Genomic DNA, 27,830 nt, shown 5'->3' on the forward strand with positions numbered 1-27,830 from the left:
CTAGAAATGAAACCCCTTTGTGAAACTACTTGATAAAAAATAATATTTTTAAAGTAAAGCATTCTTGTTACCATTACTTGCTTGTTGGCCTGGAAAAAATAGGTTACAAAAGCAAAGAACTCAGTTAGACTCTGGCAGTAGGGTAGCCAATCACCAAGAATCCAAGACAATCCATTCATAGCATGAATTTTAATTGAATGACAGGTGTCACCACAGTGATCCAGAAAGCAAGGCAATCCTCCATAGTAGTATGCATTAAGAACCACAGATAAGGTGTCATACTAAGAAAAAAAAAAAACATAAAGAACTTGAGACAATCAACCCAATAAATATACAAATCCTAATGAAGAAACACAAAAAATTGGCCTTGGGGTTCTTGGACAAATGTCAGGCCCCTCCTTTAGACCTGTGGCCTACCTCTCAAAGCAGCTAGACCCAAGGGTAAAAGGCTGGCCAGCATGTCTTCGAGCTTTGGCAGCAGCAGCCACCTTAGCACAGGACAGCACAAAACTCACTTTTGGCCAACCCACTACCATTCGCTCTCCCCACAGACTAAAGGACCTTTTTGTCTCATAAATCCCTGTCTTCCCTTTCCCCTTCCCGCCTACAGCTGTTTCATGTCACTTTTATTCAAAACCCCAACTTTTCACTGGAAAGCTGCTCCCCTCTCAATCTAGCCACCTTGCTTCCATCCACTTCTAACCCTCTTTCCTATTCCTGTACAGAGACCTTGGAGAAATTCACACCCCATTATACAGTTATCTTGGAAACTCCTCTTCCTGACCCAGAAGACACCTGGTACATCGATGGCAGTTCCACATCTACTTCTTCAGGAAGCCGAGTTGCGGGCTATGCCATCGTTAATAACTGTACCATTCTTTTTTTTTTTTATTGTAAAGATACTATACAGAGGGTTACAGTTACATGAGTGAGGTAATGAGTACACTTCCTCTTGAACATTGTTACCCCCTCCATTGTTTTCCCCCTACCATCCCCTCCCTCCCTCCCTTCCCCAAGGTTCTTTTTTTTTTTTTTGATTGTGATTAAGTGATTACATAATTTCAAAGTTACAAGTTCATTCTAACTTCCCTGGAGCAAATTGTCTACCACAGTCTGTAATATATAACAGTGTTCACATGTTATATACCATATTTGTGGTCAGCAGCATGGGGATATTTAGTAGTGGTTCAACCAGATGAGCGGGAGTTCTTTGTTTCTTAAGTCCTGTTAGTTTTGTCGTATCACCTAACATTTTGGATTTAGCATCCACTTATCAGGAAGACCATGTACCGTTTGTCTCTTCGTTCTTGGCTTACCTCGCTCAACATGATTCCTTCTAGCTCCATCCATTTCCCTGCAAATGCCATTATTTTGTCATTTCTAATGGCTGCATAATATTCCATTGTGTATAGATACCACAATTTTTGGATCCATTCATCTGTGGTGGGGCATCTAGGTTGTTTCCATATCCTAGCTATTGTGAACAGTGCTGCAATAAACATGGAGGTGCACGTGTCCTTGTATATTGGTTCCTGTTGTTCAGGGTAGATGCCTAGAAGTGGTATGACTGGGTCATAAGGGAGGTCAATCTTTAGCTTTCTAAGGACCCTCCAGACTGCTTTCCAAAGTGGTTGTGTAAGTGTACATTCCCACCAGCAGTGTAATAGGGTTCCTCTTTCTCCACATCCCCTCCAGCATTTGTCGTTGGCTGATTTGTGGATGTGGGACATTCTGACTGGGGTAAGGTGGTATCTCAGGGTTGTCTTTATTTGCATTTCCTTCACCACCAGGGATGATGAACATTTCCTCATGTGTTTCTTTGCCATTTTTATTTCTTCATTTGAGAAGTCCCTCTTTAGTTCCCTTGCCCATTTAGTAATTGGTTTGTTAGGTTTGGGAGGGATTAGTTTCTTGAGTTCCCTGTATATACAGGATGTTAACCCCTTGTCTGATATATTGCTGGTAAATATTTTTTCCCAATTAGTTGGTTGTCTTTCTAGCTTAGTTGCGATAGATTTAGCTGTGCAGAAGCTTTTTATTTTAAGGTAGTCCCATTTGTCGAGTCTCTCTCCAACTTGTTGTGACCCTGGGACTCTGTTCAGGAAGTTCCTTCCTGTGCCTATTAGTTCAAGTGTCTCTCCTACTCTGTCCTGCAGTAGTTTCAGAGATTCAGGTTTAATGTTAAGGTCTTTAATCCATTTTGAGTTGATGTTGGTGCATGGTGATAGGCTGGGGTCCACTTTTAGTTTTCTGCATGTGGCTGCCCAGTTTTCCCAGCACCAGCGGTTGAAGAGGCTGTGTTTCTTCCATTGTACGTCTTTGGCTCCTTTGTCGAATATCAGCTGGCTGTAGGCCTGTGGATTTATATCTGGATCTTCTATTCTGTTCCATTGGTCTTCGGGTCTGTTTTTGTGCCAGTACCATGCTGTCTTTGTTATTATAGCTCTGTAGTAGAGTTTGAAGTTCGGCATGGATAGCCCTCCCATATTGTCTTTATCCCCTAGAATTGTTTTGGCTATTCTAGGTCTTTTGTTGTTCCATATAAATTTTTGGACTGTTTTCTGTATTTCAGTGATGTACGTCATTGGGATTTTAATAGGAATTGCATTGAATTTGTATATTAGTTTTGGAAGTATTACCATCTTTACTATATTAAGTCGGCCTATCCAGGAGCATGGGAGGTCTTTCCATTTCCTAGTGTCTTCTGCAATTTCTTTCTTTAACTTTTTATAGTTCTCATTAAATAGTTCTTTTACATCTTTGGTTAGGTTAATTCCTAAATATTTTATTTTTTGGGAGGTTATTGTGAATGGGGTTGCTCCCTTTATTTCCCTCTCTTCCTGTACGTTATCAGTGTATAGGAAGGCAACTGATTTTTGTGGGTTTATTTTGTATCCTGCTATTTTGCCGAAGTGACTTATGATTTCTAAAAGTTTGGGGATGGAGTTTTTGGGATCGTGGAGGTATAGTATCATGTTGTCTGCAAAAAGGGATAGTTTAACTTCTTCTTCCCTATGCGGATCCCTTTAATGTCTTTTTCTTGCCTTATTGCCCTGGCTAAGGGTTCTAGGACTATGTTGAAGAGGAGTGGAGACAGTGGGCATCCTTGCCTTGTTCCTGATTTTAGGAGGATTGGTTGTAGCTTTTCCCCATTAAGTATAATATTGGCTATTGGTCTGTCATAAATGGCTTTTATTGTTTTTAGAAATGTTCCTTCTATTCCTATTTTCTCCAGAGCTTTTAGCATGAATGAATGGTGAATTTTATCAAAGGCCTTTTCTGCATCTGTGGCGATAATCATGTGATTCTTGACCTTGGCTCTGTTGATATGCTGGATTACATTTATTGACTTATGTATGTTAAACCATCCCTGTGTCTCTGGGATGAAGCCTACCTGATCATAGTGTATTTTTTTTTTATGTGTTTCTGGATTCTGTTAGCTAGAATCTTGTTAAGGATCTTTGCATCTGTGTTCATCAAGGAAATTGGCCTGTAATTCTCCTTTTTGGTTGGGTCTTTGCCTGGTTTGGGGATGAGTGTGATATTGGCTTCGTAGAATGAGTTTGGGATAGCTCCCTCCTTCTCTGTTTCTCTGAAGAGCTTGAGGAGTATGGGTATTAGTTCTTGTTTAAAGGTCTTATAGAATTCTGCTGTGAATCCATCTGGTCCTGGGCTTTTTTTTGTTGGAAGACTTTTGATAGCTTCCTGTATCTCATTATAGGATATTGGCTTATTTAATTGGTTAACTTCTTCTTTGCTCAGTTTGGGTAACTTGTATTTCTCTAAAAATGCATCCATTTCTGCCAGATTTTCTTCCTTTAGAGAGTATAGCTTTTGAAAGTAGTCTGTTAGAATTGTTTGGATATCTTGGGTACGTGTTGTGATGTTTCCGGTGGCATCCCTAATCCTATTAATATGGGTTTCCTCTCTTCTTTTTTTAATTAATCTTGCCAACGGGCCATCAATTTTGTTTATTTTTTCAAAGAACCAGCTTTTTGTTTGGTTTATTTTGGTTATGGTTTTCTGATTTTCTAATTGGTTAATCTCTGCTCTTAATTTGGTTATCTGGCTTCGTCTAGTAGCTTTAGGTCCCATTTTTTCTTGTTTTTCTAGCTGTTTTAGTTGCAACATGAGATTATTTACTTGGTCTGTCTCCATTCTCTTGATGTGGGCACTGAGGGCAATAAATTTGCCCCTCAGGACTGCTTTTGCTGTGTCCCACAAGTTTCTTTGTGAGGTGTTTTCATTTTCATTGAGTTGTAGGAAATGCTTTATTTCTTCTCTGATCTCTTCTGTTACCCAGGCGTTGTTAAGGAGTGTGCTGTTCAATTTCCATGTATTAGAGAAATTTCTGCGGTATGCTTTGTTACTGAGAGCTAGCTTGATTCCACTGTGGTCAGATAGGATACAGGGGATTATGTCGATCCCTTTGTATTTGCTTAAGTTCCTTGCATGAACTATGATATGGTCTATTTTGGAGAAAGTTCCATGAGCTGCTGAGAAGAATGTGTACTGTGTTGTTTTAGGGTGAAATACTTGGTAGATGTCAGTTAATTCCGCTTGAAGTATGGCCTCACTTAATTCGGTAGCTTCTTTGCCAATCCTCTGGTTGGTAGACCTGTCCTTTGGTGAGAGTGGCATGTTAAAGTCTCCTAGTATTATCGTATTGGGATCTATTTTATTCTGTAAGTTTGAGAGCATTTGTTTGACATATCTGGGTGCACCAATATTTGGGGCATATAAGTTGATGATGGTTATATCCTCCTCTTGGATTGTTCCCTTTATTAATATGTAGTGTCCGTCTTTGTCTTTCTGTACTGATTTTAATGAAAAGTTTATTTTGTCAGATATCAGGATAGCTACACCTGCTTTCTTACTGGGGGCATTTGATTGGTAGATTCTTTTCCACCCCTTCACTCTGAGTTTGTTTGTATGTTTGGCTGAGAGGTGGGTCTCCTGAAGGCAACAGATGGATGGGTCTTGTTTTCTGATCCAGTCCTCAGTTCGTTTTCTTTTAATTGGCGAATTCAGCCCATTTATATTAAGAGAAAGTATAGAGAGATGCATTGTTGTCCCTGCCATTCCGTTTTCCTAAGTTTTTCTTCTTTCCTTTCCTCCTGTGCTTGCTCAGTTAGACTTTGAGTAATGCCTGTTTGGGGCAGGTCCCAGTTCCTGGTTGCTTTCTTCAGGTTGTGTCCCCCCTCTTAGAATTCTTTGTAATGCTGGCTTAATGTTTATGTATTCATTTAGTTTTTCTTTGCTATTAAAAGTTTTCAGTTCTCCATCGAATGTGAATGCTAGCTTTGCCAGGTATATCAGTCTGGGTTGGCAGTTATTGGCTCTCAGGGCTCGTATGGTGCTTTCCCAGGCTTTTCTTGCATTCATTGTTTGTGTGGAGAGATCTGCAGTGATTCTAATTTTTTTCCCGTTGTAGTATAGCTCCTTCTTCATTTTTGCTGCATGCAGGATTGTTTCCTTATTATTCAGATCCATCATTTTTACTATAATGTGTCTAGAAGTGTTTCTCCTGGGATCTTGCTTGTTGGGTGTTCGATAAGCTTTTGTGATGTAGTTAAGATGGTCGTTTTTGAGGTGGGGAAAATTTTCATTGATTACCTTGTTAAATAGGTGTTGCATTCCCTTGCTCTGGAATTCCTCACCTTCGTCCACTCTGATTATGCAAAGGTTAAATTTTTTAGCATTATCTGCTTGCTCTTGAATTTCCCTTTGGTTTAATTTGAGTGATTTTTCCATATCTGTCACTTTTTGGTCCAGTTGGTGTATTCTGTCTTCTGTATCTGACACTCTACCTTCCATTTCATTCACTCTGTTGACCGTGGCTTCTATTGTGGTTTGCATGGAGGAAATGGATCCCTTTATGGATTCAATGTTGGTTCTCAGAGTACTGATCTCACCTCTCAATGAGGTGAGATCAGTATGCATTACCTCTAATTTGGCGTTTATCTCACTTCTTACTGAGGTTTGTGCAGCTTCTATTTTTGCATCCAACTTTTGTTTGATATCCTGTATCTCTTTTGATAGTTCATCCTTGTGCTCTTTCAATTTCTGATCCATTTCTCCCTTTATTTCTTGAGTCATTGACTCCAGCAACCCTTGGATGTAGCTTTTGTCTTCCATTCCTGCTTTGCTCCCACTGGGGCTCTCCCCTGCGTGGCTGCTGGCTTTTGAGGTGAGCTTGCTGTCCTGGGTAGTGGTAAACCTTGTGATTTTTCTCTGTGATTTTTGCATGGGGGTTCAGGAGACTGCTCTTCAATTTTGTTTTGGTGTGTCTGTCTTTGCTTGGTTGCTGATTCTGTATTGGTAGAGAGAGTCTGTGCCTGATCTGGATTCTGTTGGGAGCCTATTTCCAGCTGCTATTCTGACTTACTTAGGATTCTCAGCTCTCTGCTGTAGATTGCTGGCAATTCCCGCCTTTGGAAGGGTTGAGCAGCCTAGACTGCTTGTGTTTGCTCCTACGGGTGCTCTTGGGAAGTTCAGATGCTCTGGATGCACTCTCCCAAATACTGGAGTCTGCTATGGGCTCCTGATGTGTTTTTGTTTGTTTGTTTTGGGCTGGTTGTGGGCTTGAACTCTAGGTTTGGGTGCTGTCCCTCAGCTCTTCAGCTCAAGGCTGGCACCCTACCATTTGAGCCACAGCACCACTTCTGACCCTTTTTGCTTTTGTGATGCTGAGGAATCAGATCCAGGGCCTCATACGTCCAAGACTATCACTCTATTGCTGAGCCGCCTTAACAGCCTGAGCTCCTGCTTACTATCAGGTGCTGGCAGCCTGTGTTGCCCAATTCCCAGCCTAGGGTATATGGGTGGAGTTTTGGTGGGGTTTGGGCTTCTCTTGTCCTGAGCCTCCAGGTCTTTTGTTGTCACAGGCGTGCTTCCCGGGTTTATGCTCAGCTTTTTACTTCAGTTGGGAGGAGTTGGTTGTGTTGTTCAGGCGCCGGGTCCCCGGGCCTGGTTCTGGCCCCAGCCTGGAGCACGCTCGTTAGGCCTGTGCTAATGTGTATACCACCTAGGTTATGCAGCCTGGAGGACACAGTTCAAATTTCTTCTACTGTTGGTAGTCTTGACCCAGGGGCGCTGTTCCTGGCTTGAGCATTTAAGCTCCCTTCCAGGGGCGCTCTTGCTCTGGCTTGGCCAGCAGAGTGTGCTCCACTGGCTGGTGGAGCTCTCGAACAGTTCCCGGTTTTAGTGGGTCCTGTGGTCCTGGTGTTGGGGTGGGGAGTCTAGGTCAGGGTCTGGGGATTCTCTCCAGCTCTGGTCTCCCTTGAGGGATTCACTGTCCCCTGTGGGGTACTCACCCTGTAGGTCGTCAGTTGTTGTTGCAATCCGAGTTCAGTTGGGGTGGTTGCGGGCTGGGTTGGGTGGCCCCCACAGGGTCGTTGCGATCGCGATTGGGCGGGTGGTCTGCCGACAGGTCCCTTTGTCGCGCTGCTGGTGCCAGGCGGCTTTGGCGGGATGGAGCCTCTCCGCTCCGATGGAGAGTGAGGGGTGGGGGTGGGATCCTCGTGGAGACTCCCGGCTGGTAGGTTTCTCTGTTCCTGGCGATCCGCTGTTCTGCAATCCGGTACCTGGTGATCTGCAAGCAGCCCCCTGTGTCTCTGTGGCTCCGGCAGCCCCCGCCGGGCCGGCTGGCCGGCGGCTTGGCGCACTGCCGCGCGGCCAGTAAAGGTTGGGGGAGGGGTCTTCGCTCTTCTCTGTTCTGAATTTCTTCTTTTCCTCTCTTTCTTTTTTTGTTATTTTCCACCTCTGGTTTTTCTCTGAGTGTTCGTCTTTTTGTTGTTGTCGGTCTCTTGGGGAGATTAAACGTTGGAACTCGAACTCTCTTTTTGGTTGGAGAGAGCTGTGGCGTTTCCCTACTGCCCCGTCGCCATCTTGGTCCCCCCTCAACTGTACCATTCTTGAAAGTAGCCCTCTGCCCCCTAGCAGAACCTCACAAAAGGCAGAACGTATAGCTTTAACTAGGGCCTTAATTTTAGCCAAGGGTCAGAAGATTAATATTTATATAGACTCAAAATATGCCTATTATATTCTCCATTCCCATGCAGCAATCTGGAAGGAGCATGGCTTCCTGACCACCAAAGGGACTCCCATTACTAATGCCTCACTGATTCTTAAGCTTTTAGAAGTTGCTTCCCTCCCCCAACAGGTAGCGGCCATTCACTGCAGGGGACACCAGACAGGATTGGATGCCATTACAGTTGGCAATTCAAAAGCTAGCAGCCCAGGACAACTCCAGGGACAACTTCCAGCTCCTTTGCTTCTGGTATTGCCTTCAATACAACCCTCTTACACCCCATAGGAGCTCAGGGAACTTACCCACCAGGGAACCTCCCAGGAAGCACAGGGATGGTGGTCTCTGGAAGGACGAGTTGTTCTTCCTGAGACACAAGCAGACAGCTTTCTTTCCCAGGTTCACCAGGCGCTGCACATTGGATACAAGCCTCTCTCCCACCTTCTTAAACCTTTAATCCATTGCTCTAGCCTAACTACTTGACTAAGGCTATTACCCAAGCCTGCCCCACATGTTCTCTTACCTTCTCACAGGGTGGTCTCTGACCAGTTGCATTCCCCACACACCACGCACGGGGACACATCCCAGGGGAAGACTGGCAGATAGACTTCACTCACATGCCCAGATGTAAGCGGCTCAAATACCTTCTAACTATGGTTGATACCTATTAAGGATGGATCGAAGCCTATCCCACAACGTCAGAGACTGCTGACACTGTTGCCTCTGTCCTTATTAAAGAAATTATTCCTAGGTTTGGCTTACTCAGATCACTTCAATCTGACAACAGACCTGCTTTCATCTCCAAAGTGACCCAACAGGTGGCATCCTATCCAAACATCCAGTGGAATCTTCACATTCCTTATAGGCCTCAGTCTTCTGGAAAGGTTGAAAGAGCTAATGCGCTCCTCAAAACACAACTTACTTGCTCTAGAGCTCCAGCAATCCTGGCCAGAACTGTTACCCCTGGCGCTTACCTGCTTACATGCCTCTCCCCATAGCCCTTCTTTCCTCAGTCCCTTTGAGTTAATGTATGGAAGACCTTTCCTCCTAGGTAATTTCCCTACTGACAATGCCAAGACTCCACTCATAGACTACCTTCCCATCCTAACCTTTCTTAGGCACATGTTACACCAACATGCTGACCAGTGTCTCCCTCAGCCTCATCAAGGCCCCTTTCCCACTCCCCCAATTTTGCCTGGTGATCAAATGTTTCTCAAGACCCTTAATCAATCTGGTTTACACCCTAAGTGGACAGGTCCTCACCAGGTTCTGTTGACCACCCCCATAGAAGTTGAGCAGTTAAGCTCTTCCTGTCCCTGGCCTAGATAAGTGCTGGCCCAGAGGTGGGTCACCCCTCTTCCTTCCCCTCCCCTTTTCCTTTTTCAGCCATGCTACTCCACCATGCTTGGTGGGAGCTGCAGTTCAGTAAATTAACTTCTTTTCTTGCCTGAATAGAGTGTGGTGTTCTCTTCATCGACTACGTAATGAAACCTACCTATTTAATATACCTTACATATGGTGCCTGTACTTGGATGGGGTTTTTGAGTTGGAAATATTAGAATTTCCTAACCACCCCTTTTTTGTGAACCGAACTGCCTTGAGATATCACGCAAGATTTTTCACCAATACCATTGCTGGCCTTCACATCCATGTCCACACCACTTCTCTACTCTGGTGAGTGAAACTACCCTCTAAGGTTCTCTGTTGCTCAGTCTCTGTCCAGACGTGGTGCCACGCCAGAGAGCTCCTACGGCTTTTAGCTGAAAGTCCGGTCACCTCCGAAGCTGAGGACACTTGGTGTTGGGGACTTGGCCATTTCTCTCTAGAGGGCTCTGGGGGAAGTTGGGATGCCACTTCTGCCTGGTCAGCTCTCCTTCACTCACTGGACTGACTCTCCTACACATTTAATGGAGTGCTGCAAGTCAATTTTTCTGCCATTTTCAGTTTTAAACAGTTTTTGCCACTGCAATGGTAAATGGTCAGAAGTCTGTTTACTTTCAGGCTCTCTTTGCTCTCTCTCTGCCAATCATGTCCAACTTTCCCTATCTCTCCCTTTCTCTTATGTACAACATTTTGGCTTATGCCCTGAAGAGTACGACCCAGGCTGGGTCCCAGGAACCCCACTTCTAGATTACCTCTCAAAGGCTAGCCATTTTAGGTTTGAAAATTTTCAGAGTTCCCATTTGTTCAGGTTTCCATCAATGCCTCATGAGACTTCTCCAGACTTCGTCCAAGTGACTTGCTTCCTACAGACTTCATCTAAGGACTCATCACCCAAGTGACAGCTGCTGCCTGCTGCCTTCTCCCAGAGTGGACGGCATCTCGGCCTTTTACCCTACTGTCGACGCCCCTTGTCAGCAGGAAGTAGCCAGAGAGAATCTTCACCCTTTTTCATAATTATCAATAGGCTGGAATGTAAGGTCCATTCCTGGATGGCAAGCAGACCCCGCCCAGTACCTGCATTACCTAGGCAACTGGGACACCTGGAACAGTCACATCTGCATCCCCTGAGGTCACATCTTAATCTGATGTGGCCACACCTTTCTCCCACCTGGTCCTACCTCTTACCTGGTCCCACTTCCCTTTACCTGGACACACCTTTCCCTGCTCCTACCCTATATAAGATCTAACCCAGGGCCAGACACTCTCTTTTTGCCAGCCACGTAGAGTGCCAACCTTGCCTGGTCCCAGCAGGTCTACTAAATAAACCTAACCTTTACCTGAATACCACGTGTGTGGTGCTGTTCTTACTCAGCTACCTCTTTTTAAAAACGTGACTCTTAAAATGTTCAGGACTCCTCAGTGGCTAAATCTGAAAATATTGAAATGGCTGAAATTTGGACAAAGAATTCAAAAGTCTAGTTTTAAAAATGATCAATGATGGCCATTATCCAGGAAACAAACAATAAGGATGCAGCAAAAAAAAAAAGAAAGAAAGAAAAAGAATCCTAATAAACTGTTGGTCCCAATGTAAACTTGTTCAACCTATCCGGAAAGGAGTATGGAAGTTCCTCAAAAAAATTAAACATAAAATTATCCTATGACTCAGTAATTCCAATCCTGGGCATTTACCTAAAAGAAACCAGGACACAAAATCAATAAAAAATAATTAAATAAAAATGATCCATGACCTCAAAAAAGATTCAAATAAACATATGCATGAAGAAAAAAAGTAAATTCAAGACTCAGATTGCAAAAACAAATTCTAATTCTCAAAGCAAACTCTTCAAAAAATACCTTTTTTAAAAAAAAGTGAGATTGTATGTTTTTAATAAATCTTTATTGGAGACCACAAAGGGAATGCTGAGTGGAGCCCGACAGAAGGAATGGGAGTCCAAGGAAACCATAACCAATCAACTAAGTGATTTGAGAATAAACACTCAACACCAAATTAAGGAAGTAAAGAAGTTCATATAATATCTAAAACAAAGCTCCAACAAAGAATTTGAAGTCATCAAAGCCGACCAAATAAAAGGAAAAGAAATAAAAAGCAAAGTAGAAAGGCTTGACAGGAGGGAAGGTGGCTCAGTGGTAGAGCGCTTGCCTTGCATGCCTGAGGCCCTGGGTTCCGTTCCTCAGCACCACATAAGCAAAAAGAAAAAAGCCGGAAGTGGCTCTGTGGCTCAAGTGGTAGGGCCCTAGCCTTGAGCTGAGGGACAGCGCCCAGGCCCGGAGTTCAGGCCCCATGACCGGACCCAAAAACAACAACAACAACAACAAAAAGAAAGTCTTGACAGTAGGTAGACCATGAAGAAGATCGAATCTCGGGCATTGAAGATAGCCTAGATATTATAGAGAAAGAACATATAACCATCCAAGACAAATCCAAGAAATATGATAGATCTATTCAACACTTGGAAGACACCATCAGAAGGCCTAATCTGAGGATAATGGGTGTAGAGGAGCTCCTAGAAACAGAAGGTAGTGGTCTAGGAAATTTGTTTAACAGGATCCTAGCAGAGAACTTCCCAAACATGCAAAAAGATAAGCCTATTCAGATACAAGAAGTTTTTAGAATTCCAAATAGACCAGGCCAGAACAGGACTTCCCATCCTTCACATTATAATCCGCACAGGATCAATTCAGACCAAGAAAAGGATCCTTAAAGCTGTCAAGGAGAAAAGATCAATCGCCTACAAAGGGAAACCAATTAGAATCACCTCAGATTTCCCAGCAGAGACAATCAAAGCAAAAAGAGCCAGGAATGATGTATGCCACGCCCTAAAGACAAACAACTATCAACCAAGAATACTGTATCTAGCTAAACTCTTCTTCATAACCGAAGGTCAAATAAAAACCTTCCATAGCAAAGAAAAACTGAAACAATATATCTCCACCAAACCAGCCCTACAAAAGATTCTTAAAGATGTCCTACACATAGAAAACCAACAAAACCACAGTAAAGGCCAAGAAACCACACCCAAACTGAGAATCCAAGAACCATAGGAAGAACCCAGTTGCCACAGCCCCCAAGAAGGTGGATAACCTGGCAGGAACTCCCAAATACCTCTCAGTCCAATCTATCAACATTAACGGACTTAACTCTCCAATTAAGGGACATATTCTGTCTACTTGGATTAAAAAGCAAGATCCTTCTATCTGCTGCCTTCAGGAATCACATCTTACCCATAAAAACAAAGACATTTTCAATGTTAAAGGCTGGAACAAAATCTACCAAGCAAATGGCCCCTATAAACTGGCAGGAGTTGCAATCCTAATATCAGATAAAATAGACTTCAAATTAAAATTTGTGAGAAGTTTAAAGAAGGTCACTACATACTAATTAAGGCATCTCTCCTACAGGAGGATAGTACAATTATAAATATCTACTCACCAAACAACAGAGCACCCAAATTTATCCAAGAAACGCTACTTTTCCTCAAAGGTCACATAGATGCAAAGACATTAATTGTTGGGGAATTTAACACACCACTATCCCCACTAAATAGATCAACTCGGCAAAAACTCAACAGAAAAACCCCAGACCTAAACAACTGCATAGATCAACTAGATTTAACAGACATCTAGCAAATATTTCACCCAGCAGCATCAGAATACATGTTTTTCTCAGCAGCACATGGAACATTTTCCAAAATAGACCACAAAGAAAACTTGTCCAAATTCAGAAACATTGAATTCCAGACCACAAGGGAATAAAATTAGAACTCAACACCAAAAGCCACCAAAGAAAGTCCTGTAACACATGGAGACTGAACAACACACTGTTGAATCACCAGTGGGTCATGGAAGAGATTAGAAAGGAAATTCAAATGTTCATGATATTCAACAAAAAAGAACACACAAATTACCAGCTCCTCTGGGACACAGCAAAGGCAGTATACAGAGGCAAGTTTATAGCTCCAAGCTTCTACATCAACAGATTGGAGAGATCTAAAACAAACAATTTAATGAGACATCTGAACCTCCTTGAAAAAGAGCAGCAAGATAAACCCCAATCCAATATACGGAAAGAAATAATTGAAATTAAATCAGAACTAAATGAATTAGATTCCAAAAAAACCATAGAATCAACAAAACAAAGAGTTGGTTCTTTGAAAAAATTAACAAAATTGACAGACCCTTAGCAAATTTTATCAGAAAAAGAAGAGAACACAATCAAATAAATAAACTTAGAGATGAGAATGGAAACATCACCACAGAAACAACCAAGATTCAGAACATTATAAGGGAATACTTCTCAAACTTTTATGTTAATAAGTTTGAGAATTTGGCAGAAATGGACCTTTTCCTAGCAAATATTGACATGCCGAAACTAAACCAAGATGAGTTAAATGATCTTAACAGGCCCATATCAAGCATTGAAATAGAAACAGCAATAAGAGACCTCCCAGGTAACAAAAGCCCAGGACCAGATGGTTTTACAGCGGAATTCTACAAGGCCTTCAAAGCAGAACTCACACCAATACTCCTTCAACTCTTCAATGAAATTGAAAGAGAAATTCACTACCAAATTCATTCTATGAAGCTATAATAACCCTCATCCCAAAACCAGGCAGGGACTCACCAAAGACATAGAACTATAGACCCATTTCATTGATGAACATTGATGCAAAACTTCTCAACAAAATTTTGGCCAATTGACTTCAATGACTCATCAAAAAAATCATACACTACAATCAAACAGGATTCATTTCAGGGATGCAAAGCTGGTTCAATATATGCAAATCAATTAATATAATTCATCACATCAACAAGAACAAGGATAAGAACCACATGGTTATCTCAATCGATGAGGAAAAAGCATTTGACAAGATCCAACATTTGACAAGATCTAACACCCCTTTTTGATGAAGGTCCTGGAAAAATTAGGAATCCAGGGAACATTCCTCAATACAATAAAGGCTGTATACAACAAACCTACAGCCAGCATTATACTTAATGATAAAAAACTAAAGCCATTTCCCCTTAACTCAGGAAAGAGACAAGGATGTCCACTCTCTCCACTTCTCTTCAATCTAGTATTAGAAAGCCTAGCTACAGCAATAAGACAAGCTGCAAACATAAAAGGGATCCAAATAGGGAAAGATGAAGTAAAACTCTCCCTCTTTGCAGATGACATGATTTTGTATTTAAAGAATCCCATGGACTCCACTCCCAAATTATTCAAGCTGATTCAAAACTTTGGCAAAGTAGCAGGTTATAAAATTAACCCCCAAAAATCAATGGCTTTTCTGTATGCCAACAATGAGAAAAGCGTGGCTGAAATCAGGAAAGCAACTCCATTCGTAATAGCCCTACAAAAAATAAAATACCTAGGAATTAACCAAAGAAGTGAAGGACCTCTATGATGAAAACTTTAAAAACCTGAAAAAGGAAATCAAAACAGAACTTACAAAGTGGAAAAACCTCCCATGCTCCTGGATTGGAAGGATCAACATCGTGAAAATGGCATTACTTCCCAAGGCTATCTACAAATTCAATGTGATACCTATCAATATTCCAACCTCATTCTTCAAGGAAATATAAGAGGCAATCCAAAAATTCATATGGAACAATAAAAGACCCTGAATAGCAAAAAAAAATCCTTAACAGAAAGAACAGTGCTGGAGGAATATCAATACCTAATTTCAAACTACTACAAAGTCATAGCAATCAAAACATCTTGGTACTGGCACAAGAACAGACCTCAGGACCAATGGAATAGTATTGAAAACCCAGAAATGAATCCACAGACCTATAGCCATCTAATTTTCAATAAGGGAGCTAAAAAAATAGAATGGAAGAAAGACAGCCTCTTCAGTAAATGGTGCTGGCAAAATTGGTTAACTACTTGTAGAAAACTAAAGCTAGATCCTTATATATCACTCTGCACCAGAATCAACTCCAAATGGATCAAAGACCTCGAAGTCAAAGCAGACCCTCTGAAAACATTACAGGATGGAAAAGGAGAAACCCTAGGTGGTCTTGGCACAGGCTGAAATTCTCTTAAGAGACCCAGAAACACAACAAATCAAAGAAAGGTTGGACAAATGGGATTGCATGAAATTGCAGAGCTTCTGCATGGCCAAGGACATAGCTAAAAAGATCAATAGAAAGCCCATGGATTAGGAGAAGATCTTTACTAGCCATACCACAGACAAGGGTCTCATATCTAAAATATACCTAGAACTCAAAAAATTAAATCCCCCAACAACAAATCTTCAAAGAAACAACCGCCCAAATAATAAGTGAGCTAAAGACTTACAGAGAAACTTCTCTGAAGAGGAAAGAAGGATGGCCAATAGACACATGAAGAAATGCTCAACCTCCCTAGCCATAAAAGAAATGCAAATCAAAACAACATTGAGATACCACCTCACTCCAGTTAGAATGGCTAGAATCAAGAACTCTAATAACAACAGATGCTGGAGGGGATGTGGACAGAAGGGAACCTTACTGCATTGTTGGTGGGAGTGTAAACTTGTTCAACCACTTTGGAAAGCAGTATGGAGGTTCCTCAAAAGACTCCACATAGAACTCCCCTTTGACCCAGCAATCCCACTTTTGGGCATTTACCCAAATGTTCACAAACAAGACCACACTAAAGCTACCAGCATGACTATGTTTATTGCAGCATTATTTACCATAGCTAAGATATGGATCCAACCCAGATGCCCTTCAGTAGATGAATGGATCAAGAAAATGTGGTATATATACACAATGGAATTCTATACCTCCATCAGAATGAATGACATTGTCCCATTTGTTAGGAAATGGAAAGACTTGGAAAAAAATTAGATTAAATGAAGTAAGCCAGGCCCAAAGAAACATAGGTCCCATGTTTCCCTTATTTGCAATAACTAGTATATGTCTGAAACAAGCAGAAACAGTCAGATAAGTTGTTGTTAGGCAAAATGAATCCTAAGATTAGTATTCAAATGTTTTTTCTTTCATGCGATTGTTTCTAACATATTTATAAGATGATTTTTTTTATTGCTTTGTATGTCCCTCCCCCATAGTACAACCCGTTTTCCCTGTATTTGATGTTGGTATAATTCGTGGAGGGGAACGGAAAAAACAAAATTGTTTAAATAGGCATACAGGTGGACCCATTACAACAATGAGATGTACAAGTCCTTATGTCGAAAAATGAACTTTACAAGTTTGAGGGGGGGGGGGGTCCGGGGGCGGTGAGGGTGATGGGAAGGGAAACAAGGGAGGAGGCAACAACGCTTGGTAAGAAATCTACTCATGGGCTGGGAAGATGGCTCAGTGGTAGAGCGCTTGCTTTGCATGCCTGAGGCCCTGGGTTCGATTCCCCAGCACCACATTAGCAAAAAGGAAAAAAGCTGGAAATGGCGCTGTGGCTCAAGTGGTAGAGCGCTAGCCTTGAGCTGAAGAGCTGAGGGCCAGAGCCCAGGCCCAGAGTTGAGGCCCCATGACTGGACCCCCACCCCCCAAAAAAGAAGAAATGTACTCATTACCTTGCCCATGTAATTGTAACTCCACTGTATGGTATTTTCATTATAAAAAAAATAAATCCTTATCAAGAGAGACCACATTGTGAAACATAGTACAGATTAGGGAGAAAGAAGATTTTGCAGTTTGGCCACCTCCCTGGCTGATCAAAGTAATTCTCTACTGCTCCAAAGTGTATATAAAAAAAAAATACCTAAAGAATCCTAATTGTACAGGGTGGTTCACTTAGCCACCAGCTTAGAGAAGTGGGGTGGGCCTGAGAGGCAGACCAAAGATCTTTAATACCTTCCAGGCCTAGCAGGTATCTTCTGAAACTGACCTGTGCGATGGAGTAATCTGAGTTGTTGGTGGCCTGCATGCCCTCATTTCCACTGATTCCCACACCCACATGAGCCGTCTGGATCATACTGACGTCATTGGCGCCATCCCCCACAGCCAGCGTGATAGCCTGTACGTGCTTCTTAACCATGCCCACGATTTCAGCCTTCTGAAGGGGGGTCATCCTGAAAAAGAAGACAGGAACAACCACTTTGATTGTCATATTTGGATTCGATGTACTTCACAATCTTTACAAAAAATAACAGTAATCTGTACATAGCTGTATTAAAATGGCTGTTATTGGTTAATTTCTTAATTAATTTTTCTTCTTACTTTATTTTTTGGAGGCAAGATCTCATACTGTAGGCCAGGCTAGCTTCAAACTTGCCATGGAGTCCAAGCTGGTCTTAAATTCACTATATAGTCCACCTGACTTTTAATTTACCATCTTTCTTCCTTAGTTTCCTCAGTGCTGAGATTACAGGAGTATACCACTATTCTGAGTTCCCAATTCTTTAGTTAAACCTTTTGTAAGTGCAAAATTGTTCCCAATCATCTCTCAGAAATGAAACAAAGACACATTACACATTAACCGGTTCAATATATCAACAGAAGTATGTATCAGTTGCTAAGCATAAACGTATATCAGTTCTTTAATTTATTGTTTTTCCTACAAATCCCTTACTGTCTAAAGCTAATCTACTATATTAATTTACATTACCTTTTTACAGGGGAAGAGAAAAAAAGGTTTCTTGATTCTGATGCTATCTGAAAATATTCTCCCAAACTGAGCACTGGTGGCTCACATCTATAATTCTAGTTAGTCCGGAGGCTGAGATCTGAGGATCATGGTTCAAAACCAGCCCAGGCAGACTGTGAGACTCTTATCTGCAATTAACCACCAGAAAAGTCGTAAGTATAGGAGCTGTGTCTCAACTGGTAGTGTGTTAACCTTGAGCAAAAAAAGCTGAGTGACAATGCCCAGGCCATGAGTTCAAACCCCATGACCAGCACATATATATATTTTTTCACCCAAAATGTGATATGTGATGTATCCTTTGAAAATTAAACTATATTCCTCTGAATTTTAATCATTCTGGGAAATTAAAAAACATGAAGTATCAGCAAAGAGAGTCCAAGTAATGCTATGGTGGCTAACAAAAAAAGCTAAGCAACATAACATAACAAATGTTTATTTCTGTCTCATGCTATGTGTCCAATGAAGATTAACATCTATTATTGCTCCTTTATCCCTTCAGATACGCTACAAAAACAAATTTCATAATATTAAACAATATTAAACCTTGTCTGCCCTTGAAATATTTACGAAATATCAAGGTGCTATGGTTCATGCTTATAATTCTTCCTACTCAGATGGCTGAGATCTCACAACTACAGATGGAAGGAAGCCCAGGCAGATGTCCAATTCACCAAAAATCAGCTAGAAGTGGAGGTGTGGCTCAAGTGGCATAGCACCAGCTGTGAGTTTGAAAAAGCCAATTGAAAGTATAAGGACATGAGTTGAAATCCTAGTTCCAGTGAAAGAAGGTAGGAAGGAAGGAAGGAAGGAAGGAAGGAAGGAAGGAAGGAAGGAAGGAAGGAAGGAAGGAAGGAAGGAAGGAAGGAAGGAAGGAAGGAAGGAAGGAAGGAAGGAAGGAAGGATGAAAAGCAAAACTTTTTTCTCTTATTTATCATTTCACCTACTCAATAATTTTGGTATCAAAACTCCTTCAAAACTCCCTTATCGGGATATACAAAAGATTCTATTTTCTAGCAGGCAACTTAATACTTCTGTCAAAACAGCTCCTAAGAATGAAATTAAAATTAAATTAAATTAGAGAAGTAGCCAAGATGCTGGAGAGAAGCCATTGATACTCTCCAGCATTTCCGCAACTTGGAAGCAAAACAAACAGAAAACAGCTTCTCAGCAAGGTTTTGAAGCTGAAAATCAAAGCTACTAGGTAGGGAGAAACTGCTATGGCAAAGCCACCATGATCCTCCAGGGGACCTGGAACTGTAAAGCATTTAAAAAGATGTTTTCTCTGAAAAATACTGACTCCGTAGTGAGGCTCATAAACTAAAAGCAAGATAAAGGTTAGGAGTTACAATCCCCTACAATTTTAGCTGTCCTCTCCTGACTCATCCTCTCCTAGAGTTACTCTGCCGCCATCTTGGAAGCCAGGAAGGAATGGAAAAGAATGGTCATGATGCCAGGAAGAAATGACTCTTATAACAAGACATCACTTGGTCAATTTTGAGACAATGAACTGTCAGGCCACATAGAACATACCTGTGACTGAGACATTTTAACTATTCGTACTTTCCCTCCTACTCTTAATTCCTTGTCTACTTAAATCTATAACTCATGTACGTGTCCTTCGGATGGCTGAAGATGTACTGAAATGCCATCTTCCCAGGCATGACTGCGGCTGCATAAGCCATGTAATAAACCTTCTTTCTCTGCATGTCATCTTGCCTCTTTTTTTGGTGTATGAGGACAAATGGCTGGACCTGACCTGTGGACTCCTGTACTTTTTAGTGTGTAGTCTAAAACTCTGGCTTCAGAAGCAGCTTGAAAATGATGTGAATGAGGTATTGGGTGGAAACTCTTCAAGTCAAAACAAGAATCTTTGAGAGTCATCTCAGTTATATTAGTCCAAGGAGCATTTTATTTTTATTTTATTTTTTATTATTTTTGTGTTCATGTGATACTAAGGAATCAAACCCAGGACCTCATGCATGCTAGGCAAGCACATCTCCCAGCCCCCACCCCTGTCCCTTTTTTTTTATTGATGCCAGTCTTAAGGCTTGAATCTTTTGGTGATTAATTGGAAATAAGAATCTTATGAGCTGGTGAGGGTGGTTCATGCTTGTAATCCTAGCTACTTAGGAGACTGATATCTGAGGATTGTGATTCAAGCCAGTCCTAGAAAGAAAGTCCATGAGGCTCTTCAGTTAATCACAGAAAAAGCCAGAAGTGGTGCTGTAGCTCAAGTGCTAGCCTTGAGTAAAAGGAATTTAGAGCCAGCGTCCAGGTCCAGGGTTCAAGGACCAGGACTGAGAAAATAAAAATAAAAAGAGTCCTACAGACTTACCTGCCTAGACTAGCTTTGAACTTCAATCCTCAGATCTCAGCCACCTGAGAGCTAGGATTAGAGGTATGAGCCCAGCACCTGGCTTTCCTTTTTACTTTTGAAGACAGAATCTCACTTTATATACCCGTGATCACCTGCACTCTGGCTTACTATTTTAGGCTTCCCACAGTTGCTAAAATAATAAGCATGTGCCACCATGACCAGCTTCCTTTTGGTGAGATGAGGCATCATGAATTTTTCTTTCTAGGATGGTCCAGAATCCTCCCAATCTTGGCTTTCCATGTGGTATTACAACTATAAACCACTTTGCACAGCCATGGGTTAAGAAGAGGTCTTGTGAAATTTTCTGTTTGGACTAGGTTTGAACCATGATCTTCCAATTCTCACTTCCAAGGTTTCTGGGATTAAAAATGCAAGCTTTAGCTGGGCACCAGTGGCTTACACCTGTAATCCTAGCTACTCAGGAGGCTGAGATCTGAGGATCACAGTTCAAAACCAGACTGGGCAAGAAAGTCTGTGAGACTCTTATCTCCAATTAACCACCAGAAAACCTCAAGTGGCCCTGTGGCTCAAGTGGTAGAGTACTAGCCTTATGCTGGAGAGCTGAGGGACAGAGGCTAGGCCCAGAATTCAAGACCCACGGCTGACAAAAAAAAAAGTAAGCCTTCCCTACATTGAAATTAACTCCTACATTATCCTATAAACATTCTAGTTCCGTGCTTTTATAACTTTATTTTGGGAGTGGTTGGTGATTATAATTGTGTTACAATAATGGTTTTTGTTATTGATGTTGGCTTCCTTTCCTCTAAGTAGCAGTGAAATACATAATACAACTTAGCAGATGTGCAAATTACAATGGAAAATAAGTAATGAGAAAGCAAAAATCCTCCAAAGTCAACAACTAACTCTACAGTAATAGTCACTAAAGATAATTAAGTGGATAAAATCTCAGATAAGGAATTTAAAAGAACGATTAATGAAATTAGAGGAAAGCCATATATACCTCAATGAATTCAAAGAGAATTTAAGTAAGCAACTGAAAGAATTAAAAGAGAATACAAAGAAGTAGCTAAGTGAACTAAGACAAAGCATGATATGGAAGAATTCTATAAAACTATAGAAATTCTAAAAAAAATTTAGATCCTGGAAATGAAAAAAGCACAATAATTCAAGTAAAAACTTGTTGAAAGCTTCACACACACACACACACACACACACACACACACACACACACACACACACACAAACACACACACACTGAATCAGATTGAAGATAAAATATCAGAGTTTGAAGACCAAGTAGATGAATTAGAACACTGAAATAAAGATAAAAAATATAAGAAAAAAATCATCAAAACACATAAAACCTCCAAGACTCCATTAAAAGACCAAATCCATAAGTTATAACATGAGACATAAGTATGGGGATATCACAATAAATACCAATGATATTCTGGAGATCATCAGAGCCTCTTCTGGAGTGTAAGTTGCAAAGAGAAGACTCTTTTGGAGCATGAAGTGGGAGTTTTTTTTAAAAAAAGATAGGTGGGTGTGATTGAAGTGCTTTATATGACTATTTTAATAGAATAATAACAAATTGAAAAGTGTATAAAAAGGTAGGGATTGGAAAGAATAATATATTTGAATAATAATATTTGAAATGAACTTTACAATTTGCAGGGGGAGGGGAGTAGGGCGAGGGAAAACTGGAGAAAATAAGGGAGAAAGTAACACTATTTGAAAATAAATGTACTCATTACCTTACTTATGTAATTGTAACCCTTCTGTACATCACCTTTATGATATAATTATATTTTAAGAAAAGAAAAAGTATTTTTAAGAAAGAAAGAATAATATAGAAGTAATGAATTTTATCAAATACATTTAATGTGTTTACAAACATCACAATTAAGCCACTGTACAATTAATAGGCACTAACTGAAAGTATTAAATAACCCCAGAGAGTTCCTTAATTAAAGTGAACTATAACTTTTGGACTTGGTGTGGTGGTACATGACTATAATCCCAGCTATGCAGAAGGCAGAAAAGTAGGAAGATCATAGTCTGAGCAGGCCAGACCAGGGATCTGGAACTTTGGGTGATCTTTGAGCTAAATAAAATAATCATATCTGGAAGTTCAGTTCACTAATATTTTATTTTTATTTTTTTTTGTCAGTCGTGGGGCCTGAACTCTGGGCCTGGGTGCAGTCCCTCAGCTCTTCAGCTCAAGGCTAGCGCTCTACCTCTGCAGCCACAGTGCCACTTCCGGTTTTCTGAGTGGTGTATTGGAGATAATGGTCTCACAGACTTTCCTGCCCATGCTGGCTTTGAACTGCGATTCTCCTGAGTAGCTAGGATTACAGCCGTGAGCCACTGGCACCCGGCCTATCACCAATATTTTAACTTCTTTTTTTTTTTTTTTTTTTGTCAGTCATGGGGCCTGGACACTGTCCCTCAGCTCTTCAGCTCAAGGCCAGTGCTCTACCCCTTGAGCTACAGCACCACTTCTGGCTTTTTCTGTTTATTTGGTGCTGAGGCATCAAACCCAGGGCTGCATGCATCTGAGGCAAGCACTTTATCACTGAGCCACCTTCCTGGCCTTTTCGCCAATATTTTAATAATTGGTTCACCATTATTTTCATTGAGAAACAAGGAACAACTCTTGTAAATGGTTCCTTTATCTTGTCAGTTTAGTCAATTTAGTTACAGATGCTTTGGCTTTGTTTTGTTTTGTTTTTTTGCCAGTCATGGGGCTTGAGGGGCTGGGTGTTTAGCCCAGTGCATGCAAGGCCGTGGGTTTGGTCCTCAGCCCTGGAAAAAAAAAACTACAAAAGACCAGTCATGGGGCTTGAACACAGGGCCTGCCTTGACACTGTCCATGATTTGCTCAAAGCCAGCTCTCTACCACTTTAAGCCACAACTCCACTTCTGGTTTTCAAGTAGTTAATTGGAGATAAAAATCTCATTGACTTTCCTGCCCTGGCTGGCTCTGAACCAAGTTCCTGAGATCTAAACAAGGATTATGGGTGTGACCCACCAGCACCTGGTGGCTGCTTTGGCTCTTTTGAAAACTAATTTTGTTTTAATACATCAGTTTTCCCCTAGACTTCAGTGAACTTTCCCAGATTTGCCCCTCACTGGACATAAACTTAAGTTTGTTTTTTTTTTTTTGGTCGGTTGTGGGGCTTAAACTCTGGGCTTGGGCGCTGTCCCTGCACTCTACTGCTTGAGCCACAGCACCACTACCAGCTTTCCAGTGGTTTATTGGAGATAAGAGTCTCACAAGAGTTTCCTGCCTGGGCTGGCTTTGAACTGAGATCCTCAGAGCTCAGCCTCTTGAGTAGGTAGGATTACAGGCATGAGCGACCCACCCTGGCTAAGACTTTTGTTTTGACTAGACATTTCTTTTGTCTTGCCAGACATCAACAAGCACTTTTATCACTGAAAATTTATAACTTGCTTTAGTAAATCTTTAATCTTTAGTAATCTAAATTTAATCTTTAGTAAACCTTTTTTTTTTTCTAGTCCTGGAGCTTGAATTCAGGGCCTAGGCACTGTCCCTGAGCTTCTTTTGCTCAAGGCTAGCACTCTACTGCTTGAGCCACAGCACCACTTCCAGCTTTTTCTGTTGATATGGTACCGAGGAGAACCCAAGGCTTCATGCATGCTAGGTAAGCACTCTACCACTAAGCCACCTTCCCAGCCCAATCTTTAGTAGATCTTAATCCTGACAAATAGAATAAAATACAGACTTTTGCATTTCAGTTTGAGCATAGAAATTTTCCAAGTAGCAACTTTTCCTCAACAAAACTTCTATTTCTGTTTATATATTTTTTTTTCTGTAAAGAGTAATGTGTATACAGTAGCAGGGGCAGCGAATGTCTTCTTACCTACAGCATAATACTGTTCTACAGGATAGAGCCAAAGTTAGGAACTTCCTCTGAATGTCAAAATTGAGGGCATGTTTCAATGTTTCGCCATCAATGATTAGGGCCACGCCATTCTCTTTGCCTAACATACAGCCAAACTCTTGACAATTCTCATCAATCATTTGTTTTGTTGCCTAAAACAGAGGAGGAAAAGAAGTAACTTTATGTTGCTCATTTTAAATATAAATGAATAGACACCTGAATAAAGCTAGTGGGCTGAGGTATGCTTTGGCTTCATTCTTCTTTTATAAACCTTACTGATAGGGAGCTAGGCACTGCTGGCTCATACTTATCATCCTAGATACGCAGAGGAGGTGAGATCTGAGGCCTGAGCCAGCCCAGGCAGGAAAGTTCATGACACTCTTCACTTCAATTAACCATCAAAATCCAGAAGTGGAGATGTGGCTGAAGTGGTAGAGTGCCAGCCTTGAGAGAAAGAGCCAAATGAGAGCTCAAGGACCTGAATTCAAAAACTAATGCTAGCATTAAAAAAAAAAAAATCACCAATGGGGCAGAAGATATAGCTCAGTTGTACAATGTATGCTTAGGCAAATGCAAAGGCCTTCACTCAATTCTTGGTACCAAAACAAAAATCACTAAACTGGTGCCAAAAAGTAAATAAAAGATTGCTTGAAGTGTCTCCCTCCGCTCCACAGTATTGATTTGAATGGCTCTGTCATTGCCAATTGGTGCTGGTTATAGATATAGATGGTAATGGATCAGGCCTGGCATTTCATTTCCAGGCAGGCAATGCCTAGGTGAGGGGCGCAGAGGAGTAGCAGTAGCAGGAGAAGGAGTGGTATATCCTGACACTAAGCAGCCTAGCCATAACCTATCCTGTTCTTTCAAGTATGCCAATGGCATGTGTTTTGGTAAAATCATGCTAATTGCCACAGTTTACAAACAAGAAGTTCCAGCTAGTTCATAACCTCACTACCGGTATAGACTTCATGCTCCAACAAAAACAATCGATGGGAAGTGGATCAAAATTCAGATACAGAATCTAGCTCTATCACAAAGTCAGATTAGAGAATTGCATATGATATCACAAGAAGTGACAAATTCAACCACTAGACTGTCTAGTTAGAAGATGCCTACCAGCATTCTAATTTCAGCCATTTTATTGGAAAAGAAGTGATTTAAAAAGCCCTGTGCTAGTGTCTCATGTCTGTAATCTTAGCTATTTCTGAAGCTGATATCTAAGGATTGTTGCTTGAAAAAAAACTGTGCAGAAAAGTCCACACAACTTTTACTTACAATTAACCAGCAAAAAGCCAGAAGTGGAAGGATGACTCAAGTGGTAGAGCACCAGCCTTGAGTGAAAATTAGAGTGTGCCAGACTTGAGCAAAATAGCTAAGCTAGAGGTCAAGGCCCTAAGTTTGAGAGCAGCATACACACACACACACACACACACAAAGTGATTTAGAATATAGAAGAAATTAATGAGAGATGAAAGAAACTGATGTACGGATGATCATATGAAAATTCAGTATCAAACAGAGACAGAAATAATCCACACAGACAGAAGATTAGTGCTTGCCTAGGACCAAAAAAATGGGGGGAAGCTCAAGAATCTTTTTCAGAGTTGACAAAACAATCAAAAATTTATTGCAGGGTTTTTCACACGTATCTGTGCATATATTAAAATCCATTTTAAACAGATGAATTACATGCTCTCTCAATCAATAGTGCTGTGTTCCTGAGAACAAATTCACATCATTAGGGAAATACAGAAGTATGTTATAGCAAACCAGAAAGGTCAGGGGATTTTTGAAAAATAATTAGTAGATGGAAACAGAAGATAGAGTAGATATCTAAAAAGATGTCGGTCACACTGACTTATATAGCAAAGACAGACATCACTCAACTTAAGATATGGGCACCGCTTCCCTTAGCATTTTACCTCACTCTATTCTGTGATCTTGAATATTTTATCCTTTAGGTATAGCCATCACACATCACATGCCATTGTACGAGAGAAAGGGTAGAAGAGAGGAAAATTCAGAACTTGAATTATAATGGCTGATAACACAGGAGTCACCCAGGGACTTCTTCCTTAATGGCTTTTAAAACTATTTCCCACTCTCCAAGACTTTCTCAGCCACTCAGCCTCATATTAACCAGATCCTAGGAATGAGCCTTCGTAGTACAGGGGAATATAATACATTTGGCTTCCTCATATACAAAATGGGAGGGGTAGTCAGCAAGGGGCATTTCTCTGAAAATGCCACATTAGTGTTGAATATACTGCAGATAGACTGACTAGAACCTCAGGATTATGCAGAGATGAATGTTGCACAGGTTCTGTTGGACTATTTATTACCAGCCTCTTTGTCGCATTGAACATCTTTGTGACTATTAAGTAAAACTTTGCCTTAAGCTGAAGAGCTGAGGGATAGCGCCCAAGCTCAGAGTTCAAGCCCCAACTCTTAGAATGTACTTTTAAACTTTAACAAACTGACCCTATAATGCTAGAATGTTAACATCTTAAATCTGTGTAAGAGATTTCCTTACTCGTCTGTAACTCAATTACATGATGCCCCTACTAATGTATTAGCCAAATGCATTGACCAGAGACTTTCTTCTGCTTTGTGACTACATGTAATCTCATCCAGAATAATCTGAATCCATGTTCTAGAGCTATGGTCACTCATACTGAGCTCCGTAGAGCAAGAGCTGTGTTTTGCTTTCTCACAAGTAATTTTAAAACACAAGAAAAATCAACATCTGAAAGACTAAGCAAGCATAAGAATTAGGTTGAGACGGAGGTCTGGCTCAGTTGGTAGAGTGCTAGCCAAAGAGCAAAAGCATCAGGTTACTGAGCTTGAGTCCCAGTCTCAGATCAAAAAAATAAAAAATACAAAAGAAGAAGAATTAGATTGAAATATGACACAGACAGGGTTCTTGTGTTTTTTTCTCCAGCCAGTCTGAGACTGCAATCCTCCTACTTATGCCTCCCAGTAGCTAGGATTATAGGTGCATAACACTGTGTCTGACTTGTAAGTTGAAATGATCTCACTCATATTTAGCTGATCTAGATCTGCCATCCTCCTTATCTTCACCTTCTGAGTAGCTTCAGTTACAGATACCCTTAAAAAAAAAATAAGGATCTGAGTCCTAGATTTGGTATAGCGTCCGGGTGGTGACAAAGGAAAAGTCTCAAACAGGTTGGAGCACGAGAACTCACCAGAGGCAGAAAGCAGCAGCAACCTGACAGAATTTAGAGATGTGGAGGCAAAAAAAAATTGGGGAAAAGCAAGACTTTCCAATGGATTAGAGTCTGAGTTCAAAGTAATCTTACATAAATTTTTAAGGAGTTGAGATACCCCTGCCAGTAACAATATTAATATTTAATTTTATTATTATTACTTTATATTTATTAATTTTTATTAATAATTGAGTTTGTTTTTTAAATCACTTACCTCAAATGAATTTGCATTCATATGGATACGAGGCACATTCCCTGATATGAGTTTGCAGGAATAGGCTGTAAGGAGAATGATAAAGATGTCCTATTTGAACATTCAATGTTTTCCATA

General features: G+C 40.9%; 1 protein-coding gene across 1 annotated transcript in view; it reads right to left on the bottom strand.

The window, feature by feature from the left end:
• LOC122112644 (phospholipid-transporting ATPase IB-like) overlaps nt 1-27,830 on the bottom strand; it is a 112,018-nt gene that overhangs the window by 32,201 nt on the left and 51,987 nt on the right. Inside the window, exons 23-25 of the mRNA XM_042685505.1 lie at nt 27,714-27,778; nt 24,252-24,424; nt 17,268-17,451 (exon numbers count right to left, since the gene is read on the bottom strand). Coding sequence (XP_042541439.1) covers nt 17,268-17,451; nt 24,252-24,424; nt 27,714-27,778 — 422 coding nt within the window. The remainder of the gene's footprint in view (nt 1-17,267; nt 17,452-24,251; nt 24,425-27,713; nt 27,779-27,830) is intronic.

Source organism: Dipodomys spectabilis, unplaced genomic scaffold, assembly GCF_019054845.1.
Source record: "Dipodomys spectabilis isolate Male_0828 unplaced genomic scaffold, ASM1905484v1 ptg000095l, whole genome shotgun sequence".
NCBI classification, from domain to species: domain Eukaryota; kingdom Metazoa; phylum Chordata; class Mammalia; order Rodentia; family Heteromyidae; genus Dipodomys; species Dipodomys spectabilis.